Below are 24701 nucleotides of genomic sequence, written 5' to 3'. Positions count from 1 at the left end.
TTGTTATAGGTTTATTTTAAATAAAAGACATTATTATTTTGTAAACTATACGGTAACAGTACTATATTTTGTTTAAAATATTTAGGAAAAACACCAATCAAAAACATTTGCTAACATAATTAGTGAGACTTTATATGGGACGCAATAGGACTTGAGTATTTATTTTAAAATAAAGCCTAGAAAGTACGAAAAAATCGCTACAAATCTATTAAAGCCGGTGATATCAAAATTAATTTATTGCGCTACATTTTAATTAAAAACATTTCCCGAAATATTGAATCTGCAAGTTCTCGTGTTCTGAAACCATTTTCTGACAAATCATAGTTTACTGTGCAGCTTTTTATTCATCTATGTCATAAAATATACTAATAAACTAACAAATAATTCTATACTATCGACAGTTAAGTATTTATGTAATATAAGAATATTTCAGGCAATTTGTATATCTTCTGTTATTGTGCATATAACATACATTTTATGACACCTTTCGCGTTACACATTATATTGCCAAGGAAGCTACTGAATCAACTTTATTTCAATGGAGTTCAAATGTCACGCTGTATAAAATAATATTTCTATAAGAAATACATTACGTACATGACAATAAATTGACCCTGCTGCGTGTAATTTCTCGTCCTAAAATTAATAAGGAAATAAGTGCATTTTTAGAAAATACATATTTTCAATAGATGCTTCGGTTCATTGAAAATTTTATCAATTGACTGGAAAAAAAGTTGCATTTAGTTTGGAATGTTGGTTAATATTGTGTGATTAGTTTATAACATCACACCCAAAGCATTTCAGCTACAAAAAGATATTTAAAAATTTCATATCCGCCAGTGAATAATTATCATCATATTCCTAAGGAATGCACTCTCATAAGATTAAATGACTTATACAAATCTTTACAACTAGTTCATATTATTTTTCAAGCACATTCACCTCTAAACTTTGTAAATATTGCCTACTACACATTTGATGCACAACCCACTTCACTATTTTAATGACACTTTTAGTAGGCCAAATCTAGAAATGCAATTACTTCTGCAAGTACGAGACTACAATGAACTAACGACCAGTCCGTGAATCTGCGTTACAAATATTATATTCCGAGGTTATTTAACTCGATGTTCATTTTCCACGGACCGATTGAAAATCATTATATCCTCGTGTTTAATCATTACTTCATATCCACTAAGTACAATATGTAAATTAAAACATAGTAAATACCTTCTAAATATCGAATTGATTTCCAAAATTTCATTAAGAGTCACCACATTCAAATACCCCAGAGTACTATTTACTAAAATATTACAATGGATAGCTATTTATCATTTCTAACACTTTGTATTCATTGTTCTCTATTTTCTGACACCATACCCGCCATAATACAAAATTCACTTAATATTGTAATGTGTAACACTTTGACCAAATAGCCATCCATAATGTAATGTAAATAGGCTTCTTCCCCCCCCGCACGTTATCCAATACAAATTATAAAAAATTGAGTTAAAATTATTTTGTATAGAGTAGAGTTTATTATACAGTATATCATCTAATGGCATGAAAAGGATGGAATAGCACATTGCGTCAATCTCTCTTTCATTCTGGCACACAGCACTTCTGTCACATGCTATAGGGTGCAAATAAGCATTTTCTTCTAATTTTGTTGTTTCGTGAATACAAGATGTAAAAATACAAATAGGAAACCTAAAGTAATTATTAGGTAAAGATATAATTAGTGGATCCCGCTTGACATTTTAAAATACCCGAGTATATTATTTCCAGGATTTAATTTGTTCACTACGTAATCGGCGTAGCCAATTTAGCTTGAAAACGGTTTTCTTGTGAAAATTCTTTCTTAAAAATCGAGTGGTTGGTCAGCGCTGCCTTCCCCCGCACCGTCTTCGTCATCGGATGGTAAGCTAACGGCTTCGTCAGATTCTGAAGATAACAAAATTGCTCACATAAATATATAAATCGCTATGTATTATATGTACAAAGTTAAATTGGTTTGAAAGGGATGTACATATGTTTATAGTTGTGGGAGTGAAATTGATATTAATGTAGATAATTTCATATTATTTTTGACACCTCATCAAAGATGAAGAAGAATATGGAAGTCTGGGCATTTACGGGGCTGACGACCGTCATAGGATGGTTTAAGTGATCACTTTACACACGTGTAACATTCACCAATTCTACCCATTATTAACAACCACACTACTCAAATTCTTGGAAGTTCTGTATATATGAACCAATTTAGAAACCTTGTTCTTGAATCACTAGAACTTCACTAGAGACATCTATTGGTGAGATGTAAAGAAGCTTTGTATTAAGCAGAAACTCTTATATTAGTATGTGAGATCTGTACTCTTATATTATAATGGGTAGAATTGGTGAATGTTACACGTGTGTAAAGTGATCACTTAAACCAGCCTATGACGGTCGTCAGCCCCGTAAATGCCCAGACTTCCATATTCTTCTTCATCTTTGATGAGATGTCAAAAATAATATGAAAATAACTCCTGTAATTGGAGATAATCCAGATTTTGTGAATAAGTATTTGGACACACTCAAAATGTTGAAGATAATTTCATATATATTTTTTCTCACAATACATATATTTTTTACGCACCATTTTTGTAAATTGTTTCCTCAAGAGCACCAACTTAAATCTAATTCTAATTTCAGTTCACCAAAATCACTTATACACTTACTAAGGTTGGGAAGATTGTTAAATATATATCAAGGAGTAAATGGTGCACTGAAATCAGTTGTAGTTAAATAAAAGCCTAGCAGCGGAAGTGTAACTAACAGCGCACGTTTACAGTAAAAGTTTAAAGTTAAACTAACGTTTCCTTGTATCAACTCTAATGTATACAAGAGAATCATGAAGTTGGGTAAAGAAGGATGAAAGTATACTGCGTTTACTCAGACGAATGTGAGTCAAGTATCATAGATATTTGAATGGTGAAACAAGAAATGGTTAATAATCAGGCCGACATATTATCCCATCAAATTAAGATGTGTTATGATAGATGTTTAGACATGTGGAATGAATGAGTGAGGAAAAAAAACAGTAAAACAAATTTTAGAAGGCGAATGTAGTCGACAATAGACGCAGAAGAATGCTTGGCATGATCAAGTACTTCAAATACTTGAAAGTGGACAGGTCAGGAGTTGGAACAATCGGCGAGTATGTATGAGGGATGCATGAATGCATGATAAAGTGGATTGACATTTTTTCCTCCCTACCTAACCCTATGGGGAGAAGGATGATATTTCTAACTTCTAAGAAAGATCCAAAAAGCAGAAAGATTATTACCCGGGCAACGTGGCTCTCCTTTTGTTCGTGTCCCGGCACGTTCATTTCCGTGCTTATCCGTGCACCAACACAACCCGACCGCCGCGTGGCACTGCAGAGGGCGGTAGTAGCCCATAGAGTCGCACTGGGGGACGTATGCGCCTGTAATCAATTACAAAACATTCATTTAATTATTTTTTAAATGACAAATAATTCCAGAAATTTATAATCTGTTTTAACCTGCTAGATTTTAAAATGAATTACCCGTTCCCATCAGATATTTATACATGGTAACGCTAACTGCCCATCATTACTAATATGCCTCCTTTTTTATGCATTTTCTCTCCCCACAAACCCTTTCCTAATCCTATTTCCTATATTTATTTTCCACAGTCGTCATGAAACATAAATACAATTTTTACACATTTATTATCAAGCATTTGTATTTCGGTCTTTAAAAAAAAAAATAGTTCAACATACTATAATATTCTTCTACTTTAACCTTCATCTGCACTCAATAGTATAAAAGGCATTATTACATCTTAATAATGAATATATATTAAATATAAATACTAATAATATAAATTTAGATTTTATTTATTTTTCGTAAAATACTACTTCAAGGGTGTTCGTATTAACACAGTACATATTATCTAATTATATAAATGTATGTACACACATAGGATACACGTATAGGATATTTTATACTCGTATAGGATATTTTAAGAAAAGCTTTCGTATCTATTGAGATTCGTATCTATTGGAACTTATAGATGGAACTACCATCTGTTGATAATTTTGTGAAGTAAATAGCTTTCTTTTTCTGACCATAGGTTAGAATTCTTTTTGAATTAATTTTCACCTACATTTATAAGTACATATACTAAAAAATAATGTAATCAAGTAAAAATACTGTGCAGTACGTTAATTTATAGAAGATTTGAAAAACACTATTATTTTATACCGTAACAAATGAAAATGAAGTTATGTATTACCACTGAAATGATTACGAGCTGTCCTTCTTGTGACAGCGACACAGGGTCTATCGGCTTTCTGGAAACAGCGACACCATTCACTGCGTGTCACAAATGCATCCTTATTCACATCACAAGCGGTCAGGAATGGTCTCATGCATCGCTCCTGCTCGTCATGCTCTGGAAAACATAAAAGAAATTATTATATCATTCAACATTATCTGTATTTAACATCCGATAATGAAATTTATTTTGTTTCATCACACTTTGTTAAAAAATCATAAGGGTTTTTTTATTTTTAACACATTGTTGCAAGAAAGCATCTTTTACATACTGTTGGTAGAGAGCGTTCTATTTGCTTACTTTTGGTTGAGCGCGAGAGATGCCAAAAAATATTGTACAGATCGGAATTGGGTTTGCGGTTACTTGTGATACTACATATACTGAGGGTCGGATGACGAACTGTTTATAATAATTAATGACAATTATGTTTATAATAATGCTAATAAAAATGTTATATAAAGAAAAAGGTTGTGCAATTGTTTTGGATAAAAAATTTAATAATTGAATATTTTTAACTGTGTATTGTAAAAATTACACAAATAACAAGTCTTAAAAACAATTTACTGTATTTTTTAACATCAAATATTGAAAAGCAAATAAATACACCGATGACAATTCATGGAATATTTAACTGGTATGCTAATTAAGATTCTGATAATAAAAAAAATAACCTAATGAATAGAGATCCTTGATTGATAATCTTGCATCATTATCCCGGTCCAAATGTCCAAACATCCATCGAACTTCATTTTTACATTCTGAAGGGAATCCTGAAAAAAATAAACATAATTAGACGATAAGTAGGAACTTCTCAAAATATATACAAATTAATAAATAGAATCTTTGAGTGGGATTTGAAATTTTAAGTGTGTTTAATTATTTAATTTTTATTTCATCGTACACATAATTACAAATTACAATAATGTTCTCACAGAGTTTTCCCGAGCCGAGGGCATATTTATTAAGTATTCCAGTATTGTGCTCATCTAACTTTTTCTATCTACGCGAGCTATCTAAGTGAGTCAAAGACTTACTTTGGAATTTATTTATTGTTGAAGTAAAAGGATTTTTAGGCGCGGAAGGGGAAATTGGCCTAGATTAGATGAAAATGTGGAAAACTGCTTCCTCTCCGAATTCAACAGACGGTTGAAAGGAAAGGATGGGATAATCGTTTGTACTCTCTCTGTCATATACATAATACAGTCTACGTGTATGCGCCGAGTTTATTGTATGAACACACATCAAAAGGGTATTTTTTACGCCTGCGGACCGCTGGCGAAGGGATTTGATACTTATTTACATATAGTTAAGACCTTAAAAAAGACAAAATTGTAATTTAATATTCACATAAAAACATTGGATAATTTTTTTTTTCTGCCTTTGAAATGAGGAAGAAGGTAAAAATACCCTTACCGTCCTTAAGCATCAATCAATCAAACGGGTAGAAATACCTTTCCCGTCCTTAGTGTGTTAATATGTAGCATAGGGAACCAAAACCCTTAAACTGTAGATGAAAAAAGAAGCACAGTTCTCAGCATATTGTCATCTTATATCCAACATTTCATATCCTTCCACATTCATCAACCTATTACTTTTGTCTTAGTGTGAGTCTTAGTTTCCAATTTACCTTTTGTCGATTGGTAATGCAGATTAGGTTTCTTGTTGTTGTCGTTCATGAGAACTGCAAACCAGTCGAGCAAACGGTCCGCCATGCTTTCAAACGCTGAAGGACTGCAGCCGTTGGACTTCCCGCCATTTTCGGAATTGTTCCCTTCATCCCAGATATTATTGTCTGTGAACAAAATCATTGTGAAGAGCTTTATGGAAAAATATGTAATATCATTGCCATTTGCAAAACTTCGAGATAATTGACCTTGTTTACATGTCTAATTACTTAAAATCCACATATAAGAGATTTCTGTCTTCAAAGTAACTGTGTGAAATGTAAAACAAATAAAAAATGGCAATTGAAATTTGATAAATCATAATGGATAGTATAAATCTATTTCAAATAAAATTATTAATTAAAGGGTTAAATATATTTTTTCATCTCAACATAGATGAGGAAGAATATGAAAGTCTAGGTATTTACACGGCTTACTGCCTGTCATAGGCTGATTTAGCCTATGACAGGTTGTATGCTTTCTAAATACCCAGACTTGCATATTCTTCCTCACCTACGTTTAGATGTCAAAAAAATGTAAAAATAACTCCTAATAAGTGAAGAAAACCCAGATTTGTGAACAAGAATTTGGACAGACTCAAAATGTTGTGAAAGGGTTAAATAATTACAGTGGCATATGTATACAGTATCTAATAAAAATATATTTTGACCGCATATTACTAATTAACCACTAAAAAGAAAAATAAATGTTTTGGTTATTAATTACATTTTGGTATGTACCATGGATCTCTAGCTAGTATTTTTTTTTATCATGAATCTCTAGCCACTAAAAGTACATCATTTGTAAAGTACATAATGTTATAATATATACCATGAATAGAAGACACTCTGTTGGGCTTGGTATCTAGGACGTCATTAAAAGAATTTTCCCGGGCTTTATCCTGAAGCATCTGTAAAATATTAAAATTAGATTATGTTCTGTTAGAAAGATATTGAAATAGTATAAAAAGGGTAATAAAAATTAAGATTTATATACAGCAGGATCTTTAAAGTCTGAACCCCACTAATCTGAACCCCCACTAATCTGAACCCCCACTAGCCTGAACCCCCACTAATCCGAACGCCCATTCATCCCAGCAGGAGCGCAGGAGCGCTTCTTAAAAACGTAAATCCGTGCTACAATGAAAGTGAAGAAATGTTTGAAGCTGAAGCAGTAGCAAGCATTCCCCATTCAAGCGCGGTGTCTGCCTTAAAAACCATGCCTAAAATGGGCTGACCAAGTGGATATTCCTGTGCCAGAGAAGATGCTTTTGCGTAAATTGCGAGACAAAGCTTTTTCTTCTTTTTCAAACCCTTATCCGCACCCCAATGGTGCATAGGGCACTGCATATAAACGCAGTGTTATCTTGATCGTTAACACATGAAGGAAAGGTGATCAGCTCTCCGCTTCAGGTACCAGTCCAGGGTGATATTGAATAAATATTAGAGTGAAAAAATCACTTATATTTATTTGACCCCCCCTGGGAATCGAACCCGGGACCTCCGGAATGGTAGCCGAGCGTGCTGACCATTACACAATTCAACTTATTCAACTTTTTTTAAGAAATCAAATATTTAGTTGGTCGAGACGTATTTAATGACAGGGACAAAGCTTTTTACTTGTCATTAAATACGTCTCGACCAACTAAATATTTGATCTCTTAAAAAAAGTTGAAGAAATACATTCAAAATTTCACAAAACATATTTGTTTTATTTGATAAAAATACCCTAAAGATTCTCTGTACTGTAATCTGAACACTCCAAACAGAGGGTAAATTATAGGCATTCGGATTATAGAGTATTTATTTACCGAATATTCCATGAAACAAATGAATCCTATAAACTTAGCGGGTAATATAAATCAGGTACTTACGTTATTGTATTTGGTGTACTTGATGTACTTGTAATGTTTGTTATCATATTTGAAGTCTTCCGGGGTAAAGCTGTACTGAGCGTGGGGACGATGAGGCGACACTGGAGGTGTTTTCTTAGCTCGGTGATCATTATAAGTTTTTTTCTTTTTATATACTTTCTCCACATCTATTTTTTAAAACATAAAAAATAATGAATATACGATTTTTAAATGGTTATTTTGAAATAAGAGATGTTTACATATTATTATATTTTTTCATATTGGAAAAGTGGAAACATGAAAAGCAAAAACAATATATTGAGAAAAGAACTAATGCAGAGAATAAATGGTGCTTTGAATACACTGAAGTAGTTGTGACTAAGAAGATGTAGGGTGAATATATATGAAAAGGGTAGTGGGGAATGAATATTAGGTAGGAAAATAATAATAGCAGTAAGGGCTAGAGCACTTGGGGTTTTATACATATATGTACTTGTACTGGCTTGCGTAACTTATATACTGGAGATGTATAAATCTCTAGAAGTCAATAATTTACAGAACTGTTACATTATAGGATAATTTTCATTAGGTACTGTAGAACGGGGCTACTTGAACTTTGATGTGTTACTTGAGCCCAGTACAAAAAAAAAATATTTAGATCATGGTATCGATCGAAGTATCATGATAATAAGTGTCACCTGTCAGGGAAACAATGAATCATGTCGATATGTTCATTATCGTAGACCAAATACATTTTTTTTTGTACTGGGCTCAAGTAACACATCAAAGTTCAAGTAGCCCCATTCTACGGTAAATATTTTAAAGACCAAATCAAGACAAGAAAACTGCAAGTGCAAAAAGAAATGGAGTAGATTTAAGGGTATTAATTTATTAAATAATTAATAGAGGGAAAAGATTGTTCCCATGATTGGGAAAAGATTGTTGAACGATCGAAGAACTAACGCCAGAACACACCCACGCTGTGAATATCTTTGTGACTTATCCGAGATAATGTAGATACGGATATGGGCGGTTCAACGTATGAGAAGTTGAAGAGGGTAGCGCATAATAGACTGGAATGGCGAATGAGGTGTCGTTTGTTGCTGCAAACCAATCCACAAGATTGAGACTACAGAAGAAAATTCATTTACATAGTTACAATTCTCAGTAATGAGGAACCGCATAAATATATTTAATTTAAATATGGAATATATTTACCCTTGCACGGGCAGAATCCTTTGCAGGCAACCTTGATACTCGTACGGTGAATGCAGTTGTGATAATCCAGTCGGCACAGAGAGGAGTATGTTCGGTTATCCGCACCACACAAGAATACCGGCTTCACGACAGGGCAAGATTCACATCTGCAACAGAGAAATAAGACCAACAAATGTAATATTTGTGTCGGTTTGTGGAAAACAAGGCAACAATATCTGGGTTCGACCCGGTTAAAGCCAAAACACAACAAAACTTGATTTCTATTTTAGACAAACCATTTGGCTTACCTGAAACTGGTATTGAATTGAAATATTTATACATTTATCATAAGAACACAAAAATATATTTATTTATACGTAATTATTTTTAAAAACATATTAATGATAAGAAGATTATGTTAAATAAAGAGTGGAGTGTAATTGAAGCCAAACTAAGCTCAAATAATTTTTGAAAATCTAATGTCTAGACACAAAATCATTAGTGTTGCCATTGTAAAAATTAATTGAAGTCCAATGTTTTACATTTTTATTAATTTTTAACAAAATAAAGAATATAACATACAGTAGTTTCAAAATATAGAATAAAACATAAAAGGTTTCTGCTCAATAAAAAGCTTCTTTTCATCTCACCAATAGATGTCTCTAGTGAAGTTCTAGTGATTCAAGATGTTTTAATGTTTCAAAATTGGTTCATATGAATATATATATAGAACATCCAAGAATTTGAGTAATGTAGTTATCAATAATGGGTAGAATTGGTTAATGTATTGGTTAATTGAATTGGTTAATTGGTGGCATGTGTGTAAAGTGATCCCTTAAACCAGCGTATGACGGTAGTCAGACCCGTAAATGTCCAGATATCCATATTCTCCTTCATCTTTGATGAGATTTCAAAAAATAATATACGGTAGTTTCGCTCACAATCTAAATTCTTATTTAAAAAAGCACATTACTCACGCAAAAGTGTCCGATTGGTCTTCAGATTCATCCTCAGAATCATAAAATACATCGTCATCTTTGTCGGATGAATCTTTTTCATTAGGTATTACTCCTAAGTTTGTTGGACCCCCAGGTACAACTAGATCACTGCAATGATAAATAATTCAAATAAAAAAGAGGGCCCACAAGTTAAATAGCGTATTAAATAAGATATTTAAGGGTATCAGATGTGAGAAAATATATCATTGCTTTTTTCAAATGAAAATATTATTTAAGTCATATCCAAATAAAAAAGCATGAAATTAATCTTATAGGTAACAAATATGCTACCCAGCATCTCTCAAGGATTATTTATAAAACATTTTTTGTGAGGAGGTTATGTAGGTACTTACCTACGAAATTTAACAGAAAATTATAAAAGTCAAAACATATTCTTTATCACAAGAAATCAAAATTCAAATTAAAATATGTTGTCATTAAATAATTGTAACATTAACCACCTTTATCGATATCAATGACACAAAACATTTTAAAAAAATAATACCTAAAAAATCCGACTAGAAAGATAATAAACATACCCATTTTTGTGAAGTTCTTTTTTAGATACGCAAACTGCGGTGTACGAATCTTTTAGTAAACAAATTTCTTTCTTCTGACACTTCAATGGCTGACAGAGATCACCTAGAACGAAAATTAATGCCAATTAAAAAACACTAAGACTTAATTTAACTTATGTTTAAATATGAAATATTCAAGTGCTCTTTATAAATTGGTGTTTAAAACCACTTTAAATTATCAGTGATATACTTATGATGATTTAAAATATATTGGAAAAATTAGTTTTTATTAAATTTATAAATGCTGTTAAGTACTTACTGTCAGGATAGTATACCCATCGTTTATTTTCATTGGATTTGCTAGAAACGAGTCTTCCTTCATCCTGCAAATAAATAAATAAAATAAATGCATTGGTTTAAGTTGAATTCAATGTTAGAAGGGATTTTCGCAACAACATACATTTAGGTATAATATTTATGACGGAACTAAGAAAAATCTCATGCCAATTCAAAGAAAATTACAGTATGGCAAATCACTATATCAAAGTACATATATAAATTTCAAATTTGACAACCCAAAATAAGAACTGAACGAAGGCAAAGATAAAAAAGATTCCAGTGGAAAAAAAAATTATTGCCATTGCAAACAAAAAATAGGTGGGTAAGTACGTGTATGTATTTAAATATAAAATATAATAATGTTTTTTGATAAAGTGGCAATACTTTATAAGCTTACAATTAAACACTTGCTTGTTGAGGATACTCAACGCCTCCTATAGCAAATTAAAACCAAGATCTAGACTTTGCAATCCCGGAAACAGTTTCAGAAATTTTCACACATCGGAAAGAACTTTTGTCACAAATGCACAATATATCCAAGATATATGTTTAATGAAAATATACAACTAATGACAAATAAAATACTAATATCAACAAAATCACGTATTTCCGACAAAGTAATTTTATAAAAAACGAAAAACAATATATTATTATCGTTATTTAACCCTAGATATCTTATGCATTTTCAGTTTATTAATCGATACCTACCCTAAGTCCTCCATCACGCAACTTTGGTAATTGATGCAAGTATGGCGTGCGAAAGGTCACTGCTAGCTAACCTACTCGCGGTAATGTGTACCTTCCAGACTTAATCAGCTATTCATGAGACCTAACTCAAGCAGATTTACATCAACTGAATGAAATTTCTTTAGCGAAATTCTAATAATATCTAGGACAGGGATTCCACACGGAACTTGACGCTTAAATGTGTTTGTAGAAAACGAAACTTAGGGGCTTTTACTTCTAACGACTTAGGCATTTTGAAACCGGCTGTCACGAATTTGATACCAAAAAGAGATTTTTTTACCAAATAGATGTTAATATTATTGGTTTCTGCACTACGTTATTAACGCGTCATCTTTTAACTGTAATTCCAATCCAGGGTTAAAATAACAGTGAAAACAGATGCATTAACTAAGTTAGAAAAAAATCTAACATTACTTCTAGACTTTTGTTTCTAACAATTTTGGCATTTTAAAATCGGGTGGCAATTCGATTTGTCAGGAAGTTAATGATACCGATAAGTAAATTAATGAATATTTGTCATTTACTTTAGTATGGAATCGATTCCCAGGACCAAATTATCCGATGACTGTCGAGCAAAAAATAATGCTGCATCTGCAAGTTTTTTTAATGCTTAATTTTACTAGAATATTCGATCGGTACGTTTTTGTAAGTATTTTAGTATTTTAAGTCAATTAAAATGATAATATTCGCTCTACACTGTGATTTTTTAAAAACCCACTAGAGTTTTAACGCCTTTTTTTATCGCTATTTTAATGATCATCGATCTGCACTCTTAGCACAAAGCCATGGCTCGAGAATTCCTGGGATATTATTAAAGGGACGTATTGTTATTGCTATTATTATAAATAAAACTGATTGAGTAGATAATGGTAATTTTTTTTCGATTTTTATAATGTTAAATGAACTTTCTAAACGCGTTTGAGATAAAAATATTTTAAATTACCTAAAAAATGACATTTTTCGAATGGACGTTTTATACTTTTGGTTAGGGTGTATACATGTAATATAATAACGACAATAATCGTACCTACTTAATTCAAGCCTTATATTCGGTTATCCGCACTCAAATGTTGCCATTTATTCGATAGATAACTGTTATAGAGTATATTTATTATCATTTTACGATTTAAGTTTTTCTTAGAAACTCGTAATTAATTATACTGAGGAATTTCTAAAAAGTATACATTTATGTGCTATTATAGATGGTGAGGTAGAAAAGCATTTGTAATCAAGTTAATGTTTTTTTTTTGAAGTAGGTGAATCTCGCTTACGCAAGGGATTAATTTATGTTGGTTTCCACGGTTTTATTTTATTGCGTTCGGGGTTAGATAAGTTTTGGCAAATATAGGTAGGAGGGCGAAACTTATGTAAACCGTATATATTATATGTATGTGTATACGCAGTAGCAGCGGGTAAATAAATTACGTAATGGGCAATTGATCATTGGGTCACGTACTATCTACCCAAATATAACCTATGGGCTTTGGGCTTTGGGATAGGTAATATGGAGGCATTCGCTAGTAGCGAGGTAAAGCCTTGTACCTGCAGTAACATATGGATAAATCAGATATATTTCGACATAACTAATCTAATAAATACAAGGCGACAAACGAGTATGCATGTATTTATTTTGTAACACAAAGTAAAAAAATAGGTTAGCGCTTATATTTTTGAAAGATCTTTCATAAAATTTTGAATAAAACGAAAATCTTTCAAACTCATCCACGCCCTGTCATTTCGTAGTCAGCTTTCATTTATTTTGTTATCTATCAATGTTCAACGTAATGAGAGTAAAATGAAATATTTTATTAAAAACCAAAATAGTATATATGATCACATCATTGTTGAAACAATAATTACGGTTACAAACATATTTTTTTTTACAATTTAGCACGATATACCTTAAATTTTTACTGATAACAAACAAAGTTTGGCAAAAATAAGGTCTCGTAATGCGTAAAACAATTTTTGAATCTATAAATAAAGAAAGAAATACACCAGAGACAGTTCATAAAATATTGCACAGGTAAGTACAGATACAAATTGTCGTTTGGCGACTGGATTCGCTATCCGTTGTCGACGTATAAGTATAGCGTATAGGCCGGTATACCATCAAATATATTCCATTACTAAATACAAAAATTTGGAAAGAAGGACTGATCACTGATCAAAGTTATCAGTGTAACCTTGATCATTGATTATAATCAATGATCGATTTAACACCGCGTCATTCCGGTTAAAATGTAAAAAAGATACATAAAATAGGTACGTATCTAGTACCTACCAACTTATATTGATTTTGAAATACATATTTGAAATTCTATTTATAATACAATTTCCAATCTGTCATTTGAGAATTTTCCAAATTTTCAGTAAGTATTTCGGGCCATTATTTCCAAGCAAAAAATATAAACAAAATGAAATTTAATATTTTTGATAAAAAGCATCTCCATCTGATGAAATCGTGGGCAGGATCAGCTGTTACTTTTGCAGCCACCGGAATTTGTGGGTTTTTGTACTTAAGCGAATGGAAAGTTGTACTTCAGTATCTACCAGTGTACAAAGATAAATTCGCAGAAGATATCCTTCCTTCAAAGAAAGAAGAACCTGAATAAGTACTAAGAATAAGCATAGAAAAAAAATCAACCCATTGTAAATTTTTACGGTTAATTTTCTATGTATTCGTTACTTTTAAATGAACGTTGAACCACAGTGAGAAGGTGAAGTTTTGGTCTAGAAAAAGTAGAAAAACAAAATGGTTTTTCGTAACATTATTCTGTTTACCTTTTATAAACACATTTTTACTAAATTTACGTAAAAGTATTTAACGATATATTTTGTAACCTAAAATAATTTGGCAATTAAAATTTTCTTGTGTTTGTATAGAATTTGTAAATTAAATATATTTATATCTATATCAATAAAAATTTTAATGTTAGATTGTTCAAAGTCGTAAATCTCCAAAAGATACATATATTCACCTATTAAAAGTTTGAAGTGCAGGAGTTATCACCTTGCCTTCATGTGAGTAAAGTTCGAGATAACACCGTGTCAATACGATACAGTGCCTTATGCACCATTGGGTGTGGATAAGGGTGAAAACGGACATTAGTCATGACGTTGTTGGATAGGGGCTGTACTGCAAAACTGGCGTTGCGAGTTCAATTCGCACCAATTGTAAAATTTAAAAATATTTACTTTCAATTGGTCTGGATGTTTGTGTTGCATTTTTCACATTTACCTTCCCTATTCTTAGTATCTTACCAGCAGATAAGCCTTTAAAACCGGAAGCTTTGCGGGTTATTCCTTTAAAAGACAAAAAGTTAAGAAGTAGAAACTATATTTAAGTTTTGTAGTGACATTTCTTGTTGGAACTATGTTTTATATACAGTAATAAAACAATAACTATGTTGTTTTTTTCATCTTTTATCAGTAAAAATTTTCAGAATACATAAATGTAGAAAAACCTGTATACATGGTTGTTTTATTAAAAAAAGTATCGTTTTTCTAATCCCTGTCCACACCCAAGGTGCATAGGGCACAGTATGTTATTGACAGTGTTATATTGATCGTTATCTTTCTAAAGTAATGTTACCTGTGTGTGTCTCGTAGTTATGTATTGTCCAGGTCGATGAATTAGTATAACCCAACTAAATTAGCTCGTTACACATTAAACTGTACATACATTATATGTACCTACATTGCTAATGGCCAGTTATCTGTTATATATACATACAGGGTGGCGCAAAATTAATCACTCGGGAGATGTTATAATTTTTGCAAATGGTGTCACACGTCAATTATATTTGACCTTTGTGAATTAAACAGCTGCAGGATACCAACAAATTGATAAAAGGGTCACAAATGTATATCAAAACTGGCAGCAGCCACTTGACAGATATCATCTTTTCCAAGTAAAAGAAAAAATGAAAGGTCCAAATAAAGATTGCTTTTACTCAAAATCATTTTTTTTTAATTTAGAAAAAAAAGTTATTCAAAAACAAAATTGAATGATTAATTTTGCGCCACCATTAATCTGTTTGTATACTGCAACTGTCTAGTTACAAGTGTCAAATATAATATATAATATATAATAATATAAATACAATAATCCAACATCGTGGCTTTTGTCACGATGTTGAATTATTGGCTGATAAATTAATATGAAAAATCACAAGACTACGTTTATGACGTCATATGGTTTATTGTCTATGGTTTAAAGAGCTGTAATAGTAATATACTATGGATTGTATGTTTTACCACTACACTACCATTTGTATTGTACAAATATGAGGGGTGGGGGGGAGGGTGGACCATAGATATCAACAAATAGAGCCGCCAATAATTTAGCAATGACACCAACATTAAAATAAATCCATCGTTTCTGTGACGTCATTCATTGCCAACTTACGAAAATAACATTTTTTCGAAGGCGAATTTTCCAAAAGAAAATGATGAATGAAAATATTAATTATATCGGCTGTTATAAACACAAAACGAGTCTATTACAATCCTTTACAGGTTGAGTATGTTAAATTAGATATTCCTCCCGTCTGACAAAGATCCATTAATTTATTAATTTTGCGCCATTCTGTATATAATATATGTTCACATGTATGAACATGATATCCACATTATATCCATGACAAAGCTAAAGTCATTATTGACCCATCAGGCATAAGTGAATTTTAATGCGTAGGTACTGTTCTACTGACAGAAAAAAAACGTCCAACATAAAAATCGATGGGTTAGAATTTAATCTCACGAAAACATCGCAAATCGATTTCGAGCATGACGATTTTACATTTTTTAAAGGTTAATACATATCGCGCACTCCTTTCAAGAACGTCATAAATCAAAAAACTTGATTTTTCAGGAGAACGTTTTTAAAGTTTAAAAAGAAATCACAATGTATTAAAAATAAACATCAAGCCACTTATTGAACTTTTTACTGTGCAACAGATCTTTTTAGGTAAAACCTGAAGGTTTTTTCTCCATTTGATAAATATTTAGTATATTTAAAAAATAAATTAAACAATACCTTTTCATCAAAATGCAAAAACAACATTTTCTACCCTGTAGCGGGTAAATATTAAGTAAAAATTATGCCGCTTTTGCTGGGATATAGTACATTTTCTGGGCATTCCGAAAACATGCACAACTGAATATTGACGATTTTTGATTTATGACGTTCTTGAAAGGAGTGAGCGATATATCCTAAACTAAATTGTAAATATTAGAATACGTATTATTTACTAACACTAACTAACCATCGCGTCGCTGCAAGGGTAGGCAGAGAGAATAGAACGCCACACTACTTTGTCTTTGCTAACATTATTCGTCTCTCCCACATTTAAGCATCTCTACATAATAATATACCCACCGATTATTCTCCTGAACTGACCACGCCCAAGTATTTGATATATTTGTTAATGCCAAGTTTTACTCGGTCTTCCTCTATTCCTATTACCAACAACATTCGCCTTATAAATTTGTTTTACTATTCTTTCCTCAATCATTCGTTCCAGACAATCAACGTCCCTTCCTTAATTTTATCGGTAATGCTTACCTTGCATTTTTTTCTTTATTTCACCATTCGAAAATCTATCTTACATCGTTTTGCCGCACATTCATCTGAGGGATCGTATTTCGACTGGATTCAGTCTACGTACATCTTTCTTTTGCCAACTCCATGCTTCACATCCATACATTAGGGTTGGTACTAGGATTCGTTGTGTACTGCCAGTTTAGCTTTCGCTGATAGGCTTTTATTTTCTATTACTAATATCAGTGCACCATTCACTCTGTTCCCAGCATTCACTCTCCTTTCTACGTCTTTATCAATCTTCACATCTCTAAAAAAACATACATACTTCCAAATCGTCCATCAATTTTTTTTTTATAAATCAAAATCAATCGCAGTGTGAATAAACAAATAATTTCGACATTATGTATTCTTGAAAATTTCAATTGGTGAAAACAAGGAAGGCAAAGGAAGTATGACCAGGTGAGGAGTTGAGGGGAAGAGGTAAAGGATCCAAGGAAGAATGACATTATGGATAGTTAGGGTTCCAGGGCTAGATTTTAATGTTCCAGGCGTTTCTCGAAAGTCATCAGAGATAGTGAAGAAAGAATGGTAAAACAAATATGTGATGCAAATCTAGTTTGAATTGGGAGCAGTGGAAGACCGAGGAAAACGTGGGATCATCAAATATTTCAAATACTTGAACGTGGACAAATCAAGCGTCGGAATTATCACCGGGGTATGTATGACGAGATGCATTAACGTGAAAAAAGGAGAATAATGTTTCCAAAGACAGAGGGTGCGGTGTTCTATCCTCTCTGTCTACCCCTGCGGAGGAGCAGTGTGATGGTAAGTAAGTGTTCATCTCACCCTTATCCACACCCAGTGGTGCATAGGGCAGTGCATTATGTTGGCGCAGTGTTATCTTGATCGTTACTTGCATGAAGGCAAGGTGATCACTCCTGCGCTTCAGGGACCAGTTCAGAGTAATATAAAATATCTTCATATTATCGAGTGTAAAATCACTCATATTTATTTTCACCCCCCCCCTGGGAATCGAACCCGGGACTTCCACCATGATAGCTAAATACGCTAACCATTACATCGTGGAGGCGGACTAACAAATTTTAGTGTGCACACACAAAAACAAACACATATATACCAAGGGAAAATAGGTGAGTTCCATAATCAATGGAAAATGGCTCACAGGAGTAGTAAACGATGGCCCAAGGGTCGTACGTCGTTGTTTTAAAGGCTTTACCAGCAGAGGCACGAAGGGCTGATCAATATTTGCTCCGAGGGCTGCCCAGTGAAAGCCCGAAGGTCATGTAACAGAGGCCCAAATACCCAAATAATAAAGGGCCAACCTGAGAGGCACAAGAGCCTGATCAACGTCAAACCGACTTGATCTAAAACTTAACCAATAGAGGCTCAAAGGTCTGAAAGACCAACCTAGCATATAATATTTATTATCATGTGTGTATAAATATTTTGTTTAGATAGAAACTAATCAATATTTTACATTTTAAAATGGGCTCAATTCTGTGAGAAAATCAATTCTAGATACAGGTTTTTGATTATTTTCTGAATGTGGATCGAACTCAAAACCACACATAAATTTTCTAAACGAATCTTTAATATATGGTAAACAAATAAAAGTTTCCTGATCATGGAACACGAAAATGATTACGATTTTTTTTTTCCTTTTTCATCTGTAGGCGCCTTCATAACTGTTTAATTCTAGCAGGTATATTATTTTAAAGGTAAAATATGTCAACAAAAAATATTTGTGTATCAATACGTGCGTCGGTGTGCGGGACCAATACATTCTCCGCTCAGCCGGAGGCGAGTCTACGCCCTGCCCAGGTATAAAGCGCACAATCTCACATTACTCGGACCTCGAGTGTGGGTACGGCTTCGGTCAATAGAAAACAATTATACAACGAGTCAACCGTAAACCTATCTCGCGTAAGTGCGTTCCCATAAGTCGGCCATACGCCTCGGCCAAAAGGGGGTGGTGAATCTTGAGGCAGAAATCAATATTTGGCCCGTGATCCGCGATGTTAGTTAGCGCTGTGTCAAAAGCGGGATTATATTACTAATTACCTCGTCGGCGAATTCGAAGTCTCCGTCGAACTTCTTTTTCTTCTTGGCCTCGGCAGTGGCCACCGCTAGAATGCCCACAACCACAAGAGTCCACGTGAACTTCATCCCGAAGGATTTGGGACCACTTTTTAGAGTTCGAGATCGATGTTTCTACGCAGGAATTCGGTCGAGACGCGTTTTTACGAGACGATCGAACAGACTGACCGCGGCGGTCTCACAATAGCGGTTCGGAGCGATGCATCCAGTCGTCAGCGCGAGGTTCGGACTGTGGCTACGCGGAGTGTATATAGCTAGGAAGGTAGGCTCGTCCCGACTGGCGGGAGGTGTGTGTCTGTATACACACTCGCCCGGAGTGTGCAGCAATCGATGAGAGATTCTTGCGCATGTCTGGGAAACGGGCAGATTACTTATTCCGCCGAAGAATGGGTTACTCGTCCGCGTACACGATATTACGGCCGCACTCTGAATACTGATACATCCCGTGGCGTAATGCTTTCTTATCCTCATTGCAGGGATCGTCCTGTATTGGTACTTCTGCATTCCTCTCGTGTGCGCGAATTCACGATTGACTTTAGATTTGACCTTGTAGCAAAAAGCCCATGAAGAGATACTAGGCCAACCTCACCCTTATCATGTTAAAATAATGGTATACTCTAGTAAATTACACGCAGGTGTCAAAAAACCAATGGCCAACGCAGCCGCTATCCGTTACATTTAACTAGATTTTCAATAACAATTTATATCCGTACCTATCAGCGGAATATTTTATAAATAGACTCTAATGTGTTTGCTTTACTATTGGTTGATTCGTGATTTATTTCACGCATGAATCCTAAGATTTTTATTAATTACCAAAATTAAATATTATTAGGAACTAAATCGTTTAAAAATATAGGTTTCAACCCTAATTATTGTTTCGATAATAGTGTGATCACATTTCTACTTCTATTAATTAACCATTTTTCGATCCCTGACCGATATTCGTTTTAAAAAATACCTCTCAATACATCGAACACAAACAGCCATAAAAATGACCATATCAGTAGTTGACTGATGAAATGACAGGTTAAAAATCATTATTCAAGCATATTTTTTTGAGTTATTTTTCATGTTTTTTTTTATAATTTAAAACTTTTAATGTAATATAATGTATTATGGATACGCTCACGAGCGATAAAAAATATTATTTAATATTCACTTTTATAAGCATTATACCAGTTATCGTAATAAAGCTAGGAAAGCTTTTTATATTTAATTTATTATTATTTTCATTCCATAATATTTATTTTAGGAAAAACTAAGGTTTTGCATTATATATTATACCTAGATAATAATGAACATTTTCTAAGTGGAAAATGGTTAGAATCCAGCAAGTTACACATAAGTAACTATAGTTTACTCGAATAGTAGTTTTGGTTTACTAATTAAATCGGTATACAGCTTACTCCGGCACTATTTTAGAATACTGAAAAGATCCTTAACTGAACCATCTATTTTCATTACTTCAAGGTATTTTTAAATGTTATAAATAAGAAGAAATGAAATGGAAGAGTATAAGTATAGAGGTAAAAATAGTACGATAAAAATGTAATTTTCGTATAATTGTAGTACAAAACAGCACTACAAAATAACGCTCGAATTGTAGTGTTGGAACGATGTACAGAGATTTGAATTGGAACTTCACACGATCGACAAGCGAACACTACATCGAAAGTCAAAGAAAAGCGTCGATAGAAGGGGAGAATTTCGTTCACAAATCCTATCAACGACCTATAAAAATAGTTCGCTGAAAATCATAATATCACGATAAGCTATTTTATTTTTTAGCCCTTATTTCCAAAACAAAATCCATCTACAACCAACATAATTTTTTTTTAAAAAGTCCGCAGAAAATAATGCTACCTTTAAACCTACTTAACTATACTTTCATATTTCCTAACGACTTTTTTCCGTTTTCATTATAAATACAACTAATTACAAATAAAAAAAATCCGTCACAGTGCCAGCAATGTAGTATTCAATTGTCAAACGTAGTGAAATAATTTGTGAAGCCTCATTTTTCTGCATCAAACACTACATTAAAACAAAAGAATTTTGTATGTTAAATTAATGTAGATAGTGTAAAAATAAAAGCACTAAACTATAAACGTAGTATTTTATATTCTTCATCTATGTTGAGACATCAAAAAATAATATATTAACGTAGTGTACGACCGTACAAAGATGTGTGTAGCGCAACTTCGTGTAGGGCTACATTGTAGCATTGTTGAACCCTTCACTAGTTGGCCATTTTCCATAAGGTAACAAAAGTATTTAGTGTTTGTTATGTTGCCCAAATAGAAAAAATGGGTAGGTAGGATGTGGATTTTGGTTTGTGACGAGAATAAACCATTTTTTGGGGTTATTTTCATGCAAAATCTTTCCTCGACAATCATCTTGCTACATTTCCGAAATAGCAGTAGGTTCACACAGTGGCGGATTTAGCCCAAGGCGCAAATTAATTTCGAGTCACCTGTTTATATTATATTATTTTGATTCCATAAAAAAATAGAACAAAAATGTTTCTTGATCGCCACATAAAATTTTTGCTTAAGTATAATTCTTTTGTAATGCAGCGATATTTATGGCCCAGTATTCGATAAGTCTCTAAATCCAGATAAGATTTTACGTAATATTTTTTCCATAAAATACCGTTTTTGTATTCAAAAATGATTTTTATCTTCCAAATATTTATATGGTTTTGAAAAGAAAAGAGTTATTGAAAGGGAAGGAGTTAAAAAAAATTCAAAATTTATTTAAACAAGAAAACAAAAAATCCATGTACATTCTAAAAATTTTTTTTTAGAATGTATATGGATTTGGAAAAACAGACGTCCAGCACTGAGCGCGTTGTGATTTGAACGCTTGAGATCTAGGCCTTAAGTGAATTGGAATCGAGTATCCGAGTAGATTCTTTGTTAAAAAAAACTCTACGCACTTTGCTTTAAGCTTCATAAGACTGGATGTTTTTATAATTCGTAATTTTTTTATTGTAAAAATCGATATGTACCTATATTTTGCGTGTTTCATAACTGTCACTGTCTCGCATGTGATGTCGACAACAAATGTGCCATATGATATGCTATTTATTTAAGGCGGGAGAATCAAAATCCCGCAACTTAATTTCTTTAAACCCAGGTAACATTTAATTTAATTTTTAAACCAATAACCCGCAAAGCTTCAATCTTGTCTGTAGGTAGGAAAGTACGCATAGGGAAGGTAGATGAAAAAGATCATCACAAAAACCCAGAATTGAAAATACGTATTTTAAAAATTCATGTTGCAATTGGCAGAAATCGAACCCGCGACGTCAATGCCGCGGTCGAGCATCTACCCAAATACGCCACGTCGCGCGTCGCCTGTCATCTGCATGTTTTGCTCAAAACATTGTTTTTGTATTGAAAAATATTTTTTTCTTAGAAATAAATATATGTTTTTGAAAAAAGAGTTATTGAAAAGTAAGGAGTTAAAAAAAACGATAAAAAATATTTATTCCCCAAATTCTAATGTTAAAATAATGTATAAATTCTAATGTGTTCATGTGTTCTAAAAAAAAAATGTGCGTGAACAACACATGTAACATCTCGTGCAGCCGGTCGCATACTGACTTTGTATGTTTGAGAGTAGACCCTTAATCAAAATGTGTTTTTACAATATTTTACATTTGTTTCATATTTATTTATGTTTAATAGTTTATTTACAAAAAAAAATAATAATTGTTTGACTTGAAGGCACCCAAAGAATTTTCCAGTGGCTTGTACATATAGTTAACTTGCGAAGGTTACGAGTTTGAGTGTAGTACGAATGCGGGTATGCGACTCTGAGCGCTGTATCCATTGCTGCTATTCTTCTCTTTTCCTTACGCTGAGCTCCTTCATTTACATCATCTTCATTCCACCAAATATATTCCATTCCTACATTGATCCAAGAATCTGGAACGCAGGACTGATCAGCTCGCTTTGATATAATTATTAATCATTTAATATGATAGTCATCAAAGAAGAAAAGAAAGAGGTCTCGATTCGATAGTTGCAGAATATGATTGATAATCCTGAAATTATCCGATTGTTTCACATTCCTATATATAGGACCAACCTGCCGAGAGTTTTGCCTACCGCTATGCTGAATAATATCACGCCGGATCTGGTCTGTTCCATGTGTCTGAGGGGGTATTCCGAAGCGGGATTCTTCTACATCTTTTACAAGAGTGTTTACTGCTTACTTTATAATTTTTGTGTTAATATATACGCTTTAAATTTTAGTTTGTAATGTATGTTTAATTTGACTGAATAAATTTAATTGAATTAACAGCCAATGTAGATTAAATTCATATTATGACAGACATTTTTTTATTGATTAATTACTTCTTTTCATACTGTTCATCCCTCATTTCCCTTCCCATATAGAGATCACATTTTTCTCCTTTATCTTAACAAATATACATATTGCACTCCTAGATCCAAGAATCTGTGGCCCGGGACCATTCACCATGTCTTCATCTAACTAATGATTGAGTTGACACTGCGTCAATCCGGTGCAGTGCCCTATATTGAATAGGGACCAAAGTACATTTAAAAAAATACTTTTGTCAATTATGGTTATCTTATTTAATAACAATATTAATTGTGGCCAAAATTGCCACTCTGCACTTTTCCGAAGTTGTCAATTTGTTATTTGTTTGCAGCCGCTCTAAACAGCGATTTGGTGCTATAGTGGAATCACTCCATCATGTATTTAAGCCAGGATATAATATACATCTTCTTCGTATGCTGCATTTACCTTTGACATTGTCTTATAATACATATACTGTTTTATTTCATATATCTCTTCCCTCATGAATTGACCAAAGTGATCTGGTTTTCTTTTCTTTATACGTCTTACAGCTTCTTTCTCTCTTTTTCTTAAAACACCTGCTAACTTATACAGGTATAATAAATATATATTTACAACATTTTGAGTGTATCCTAATACTTATTTACAAATCTGGGTGTTCTCTATTAAGGGGTTATTTTTGACATCTTAACATGGATGAAGAAGTCAGGGTAATTACAGGGCTTAGGACCTGTTATAAGTTGGTTTAGTGATCACTTTGCTCATGTGCAACATTCACCATTCTAATCATAATTGACAACGACACTACTCAAATTTTTAAACTTCTACATATATCATTAATCATGATGCTGTACATACAAGCCCACAAGAGCCACCTATGTTGGCTTTGAGATGAGTGTGGTTGTCAATCATGGCTAGAATGGTTAATAATGCATGTGTGTAAAGTGATCACTTAACCAGCCTATCACAGGTCATACTGTATATACCCAGATTTCCATATTCTTCTTCATCTACGTTGAGATAAAAAAATGTGATAAATAA

General features: G+C 32.9%; 1 protein-coding gene across 1 annotated transcript; it reads right to left on the bottom strand.

Moving 5' to 3' along the window:
- Nucleotides 1-33: 33 nt before the first annotated feature.
- Cow (Proteoglycan Cow) lies at nucleotides 34-19556 on the bottom strand. Its single transcript, XM_088261884.1, has 12 exons — nucleotides 19290-19556; nucleotides 10893-10956; nucleotides 10595-10697; nucleotides 10035-10163; nucleotides 9079-9224; nucleotides 7882-8048; nucleotides 6840-6918; nucleotides 5972-6136; nucleotides 5016-5114; nucleotides 4303-4461; nucleotides 3329-3469; nucleotides 34-1944 (listed from the first exon to the last, which is right to left on the bottom strand). Exons 1-12 carry the CDS (start codon nucleotides 19392-19394, stop codon nucleotides 1862-1864), a joined length of 1440 nt encoding a protein of 479 aa, XP_088118010.1. The 5' UTR covers nucleotides 19395-19556; the 3' UTR covers nucleotides 34-1861.
- Nucleotides 19557-24701: the final 5145 nt, after the last annotated feature.

Source organism: Brachycentrus maculatus, unplaced genomic scaffold (genome assembly GCF_059751285.1).
Source record: "Brachycentrus maculatus isolate JH-2025_06_01 unplaced genomic scaffold, ASM5975128v1 h1tg000169l, whole genome shotgun sequence".
In the NCBI taxonomy this organism is placed as follows: Eukaryota; Metazoa; Arthropoda; class Insecta; order Trichoptera; family Brachycentridae; genus Brachycentrus; species Brachycentrus maculatus.
This window is presented reverse-complemented; position numbering and strand designations above follow the sequence as displayed.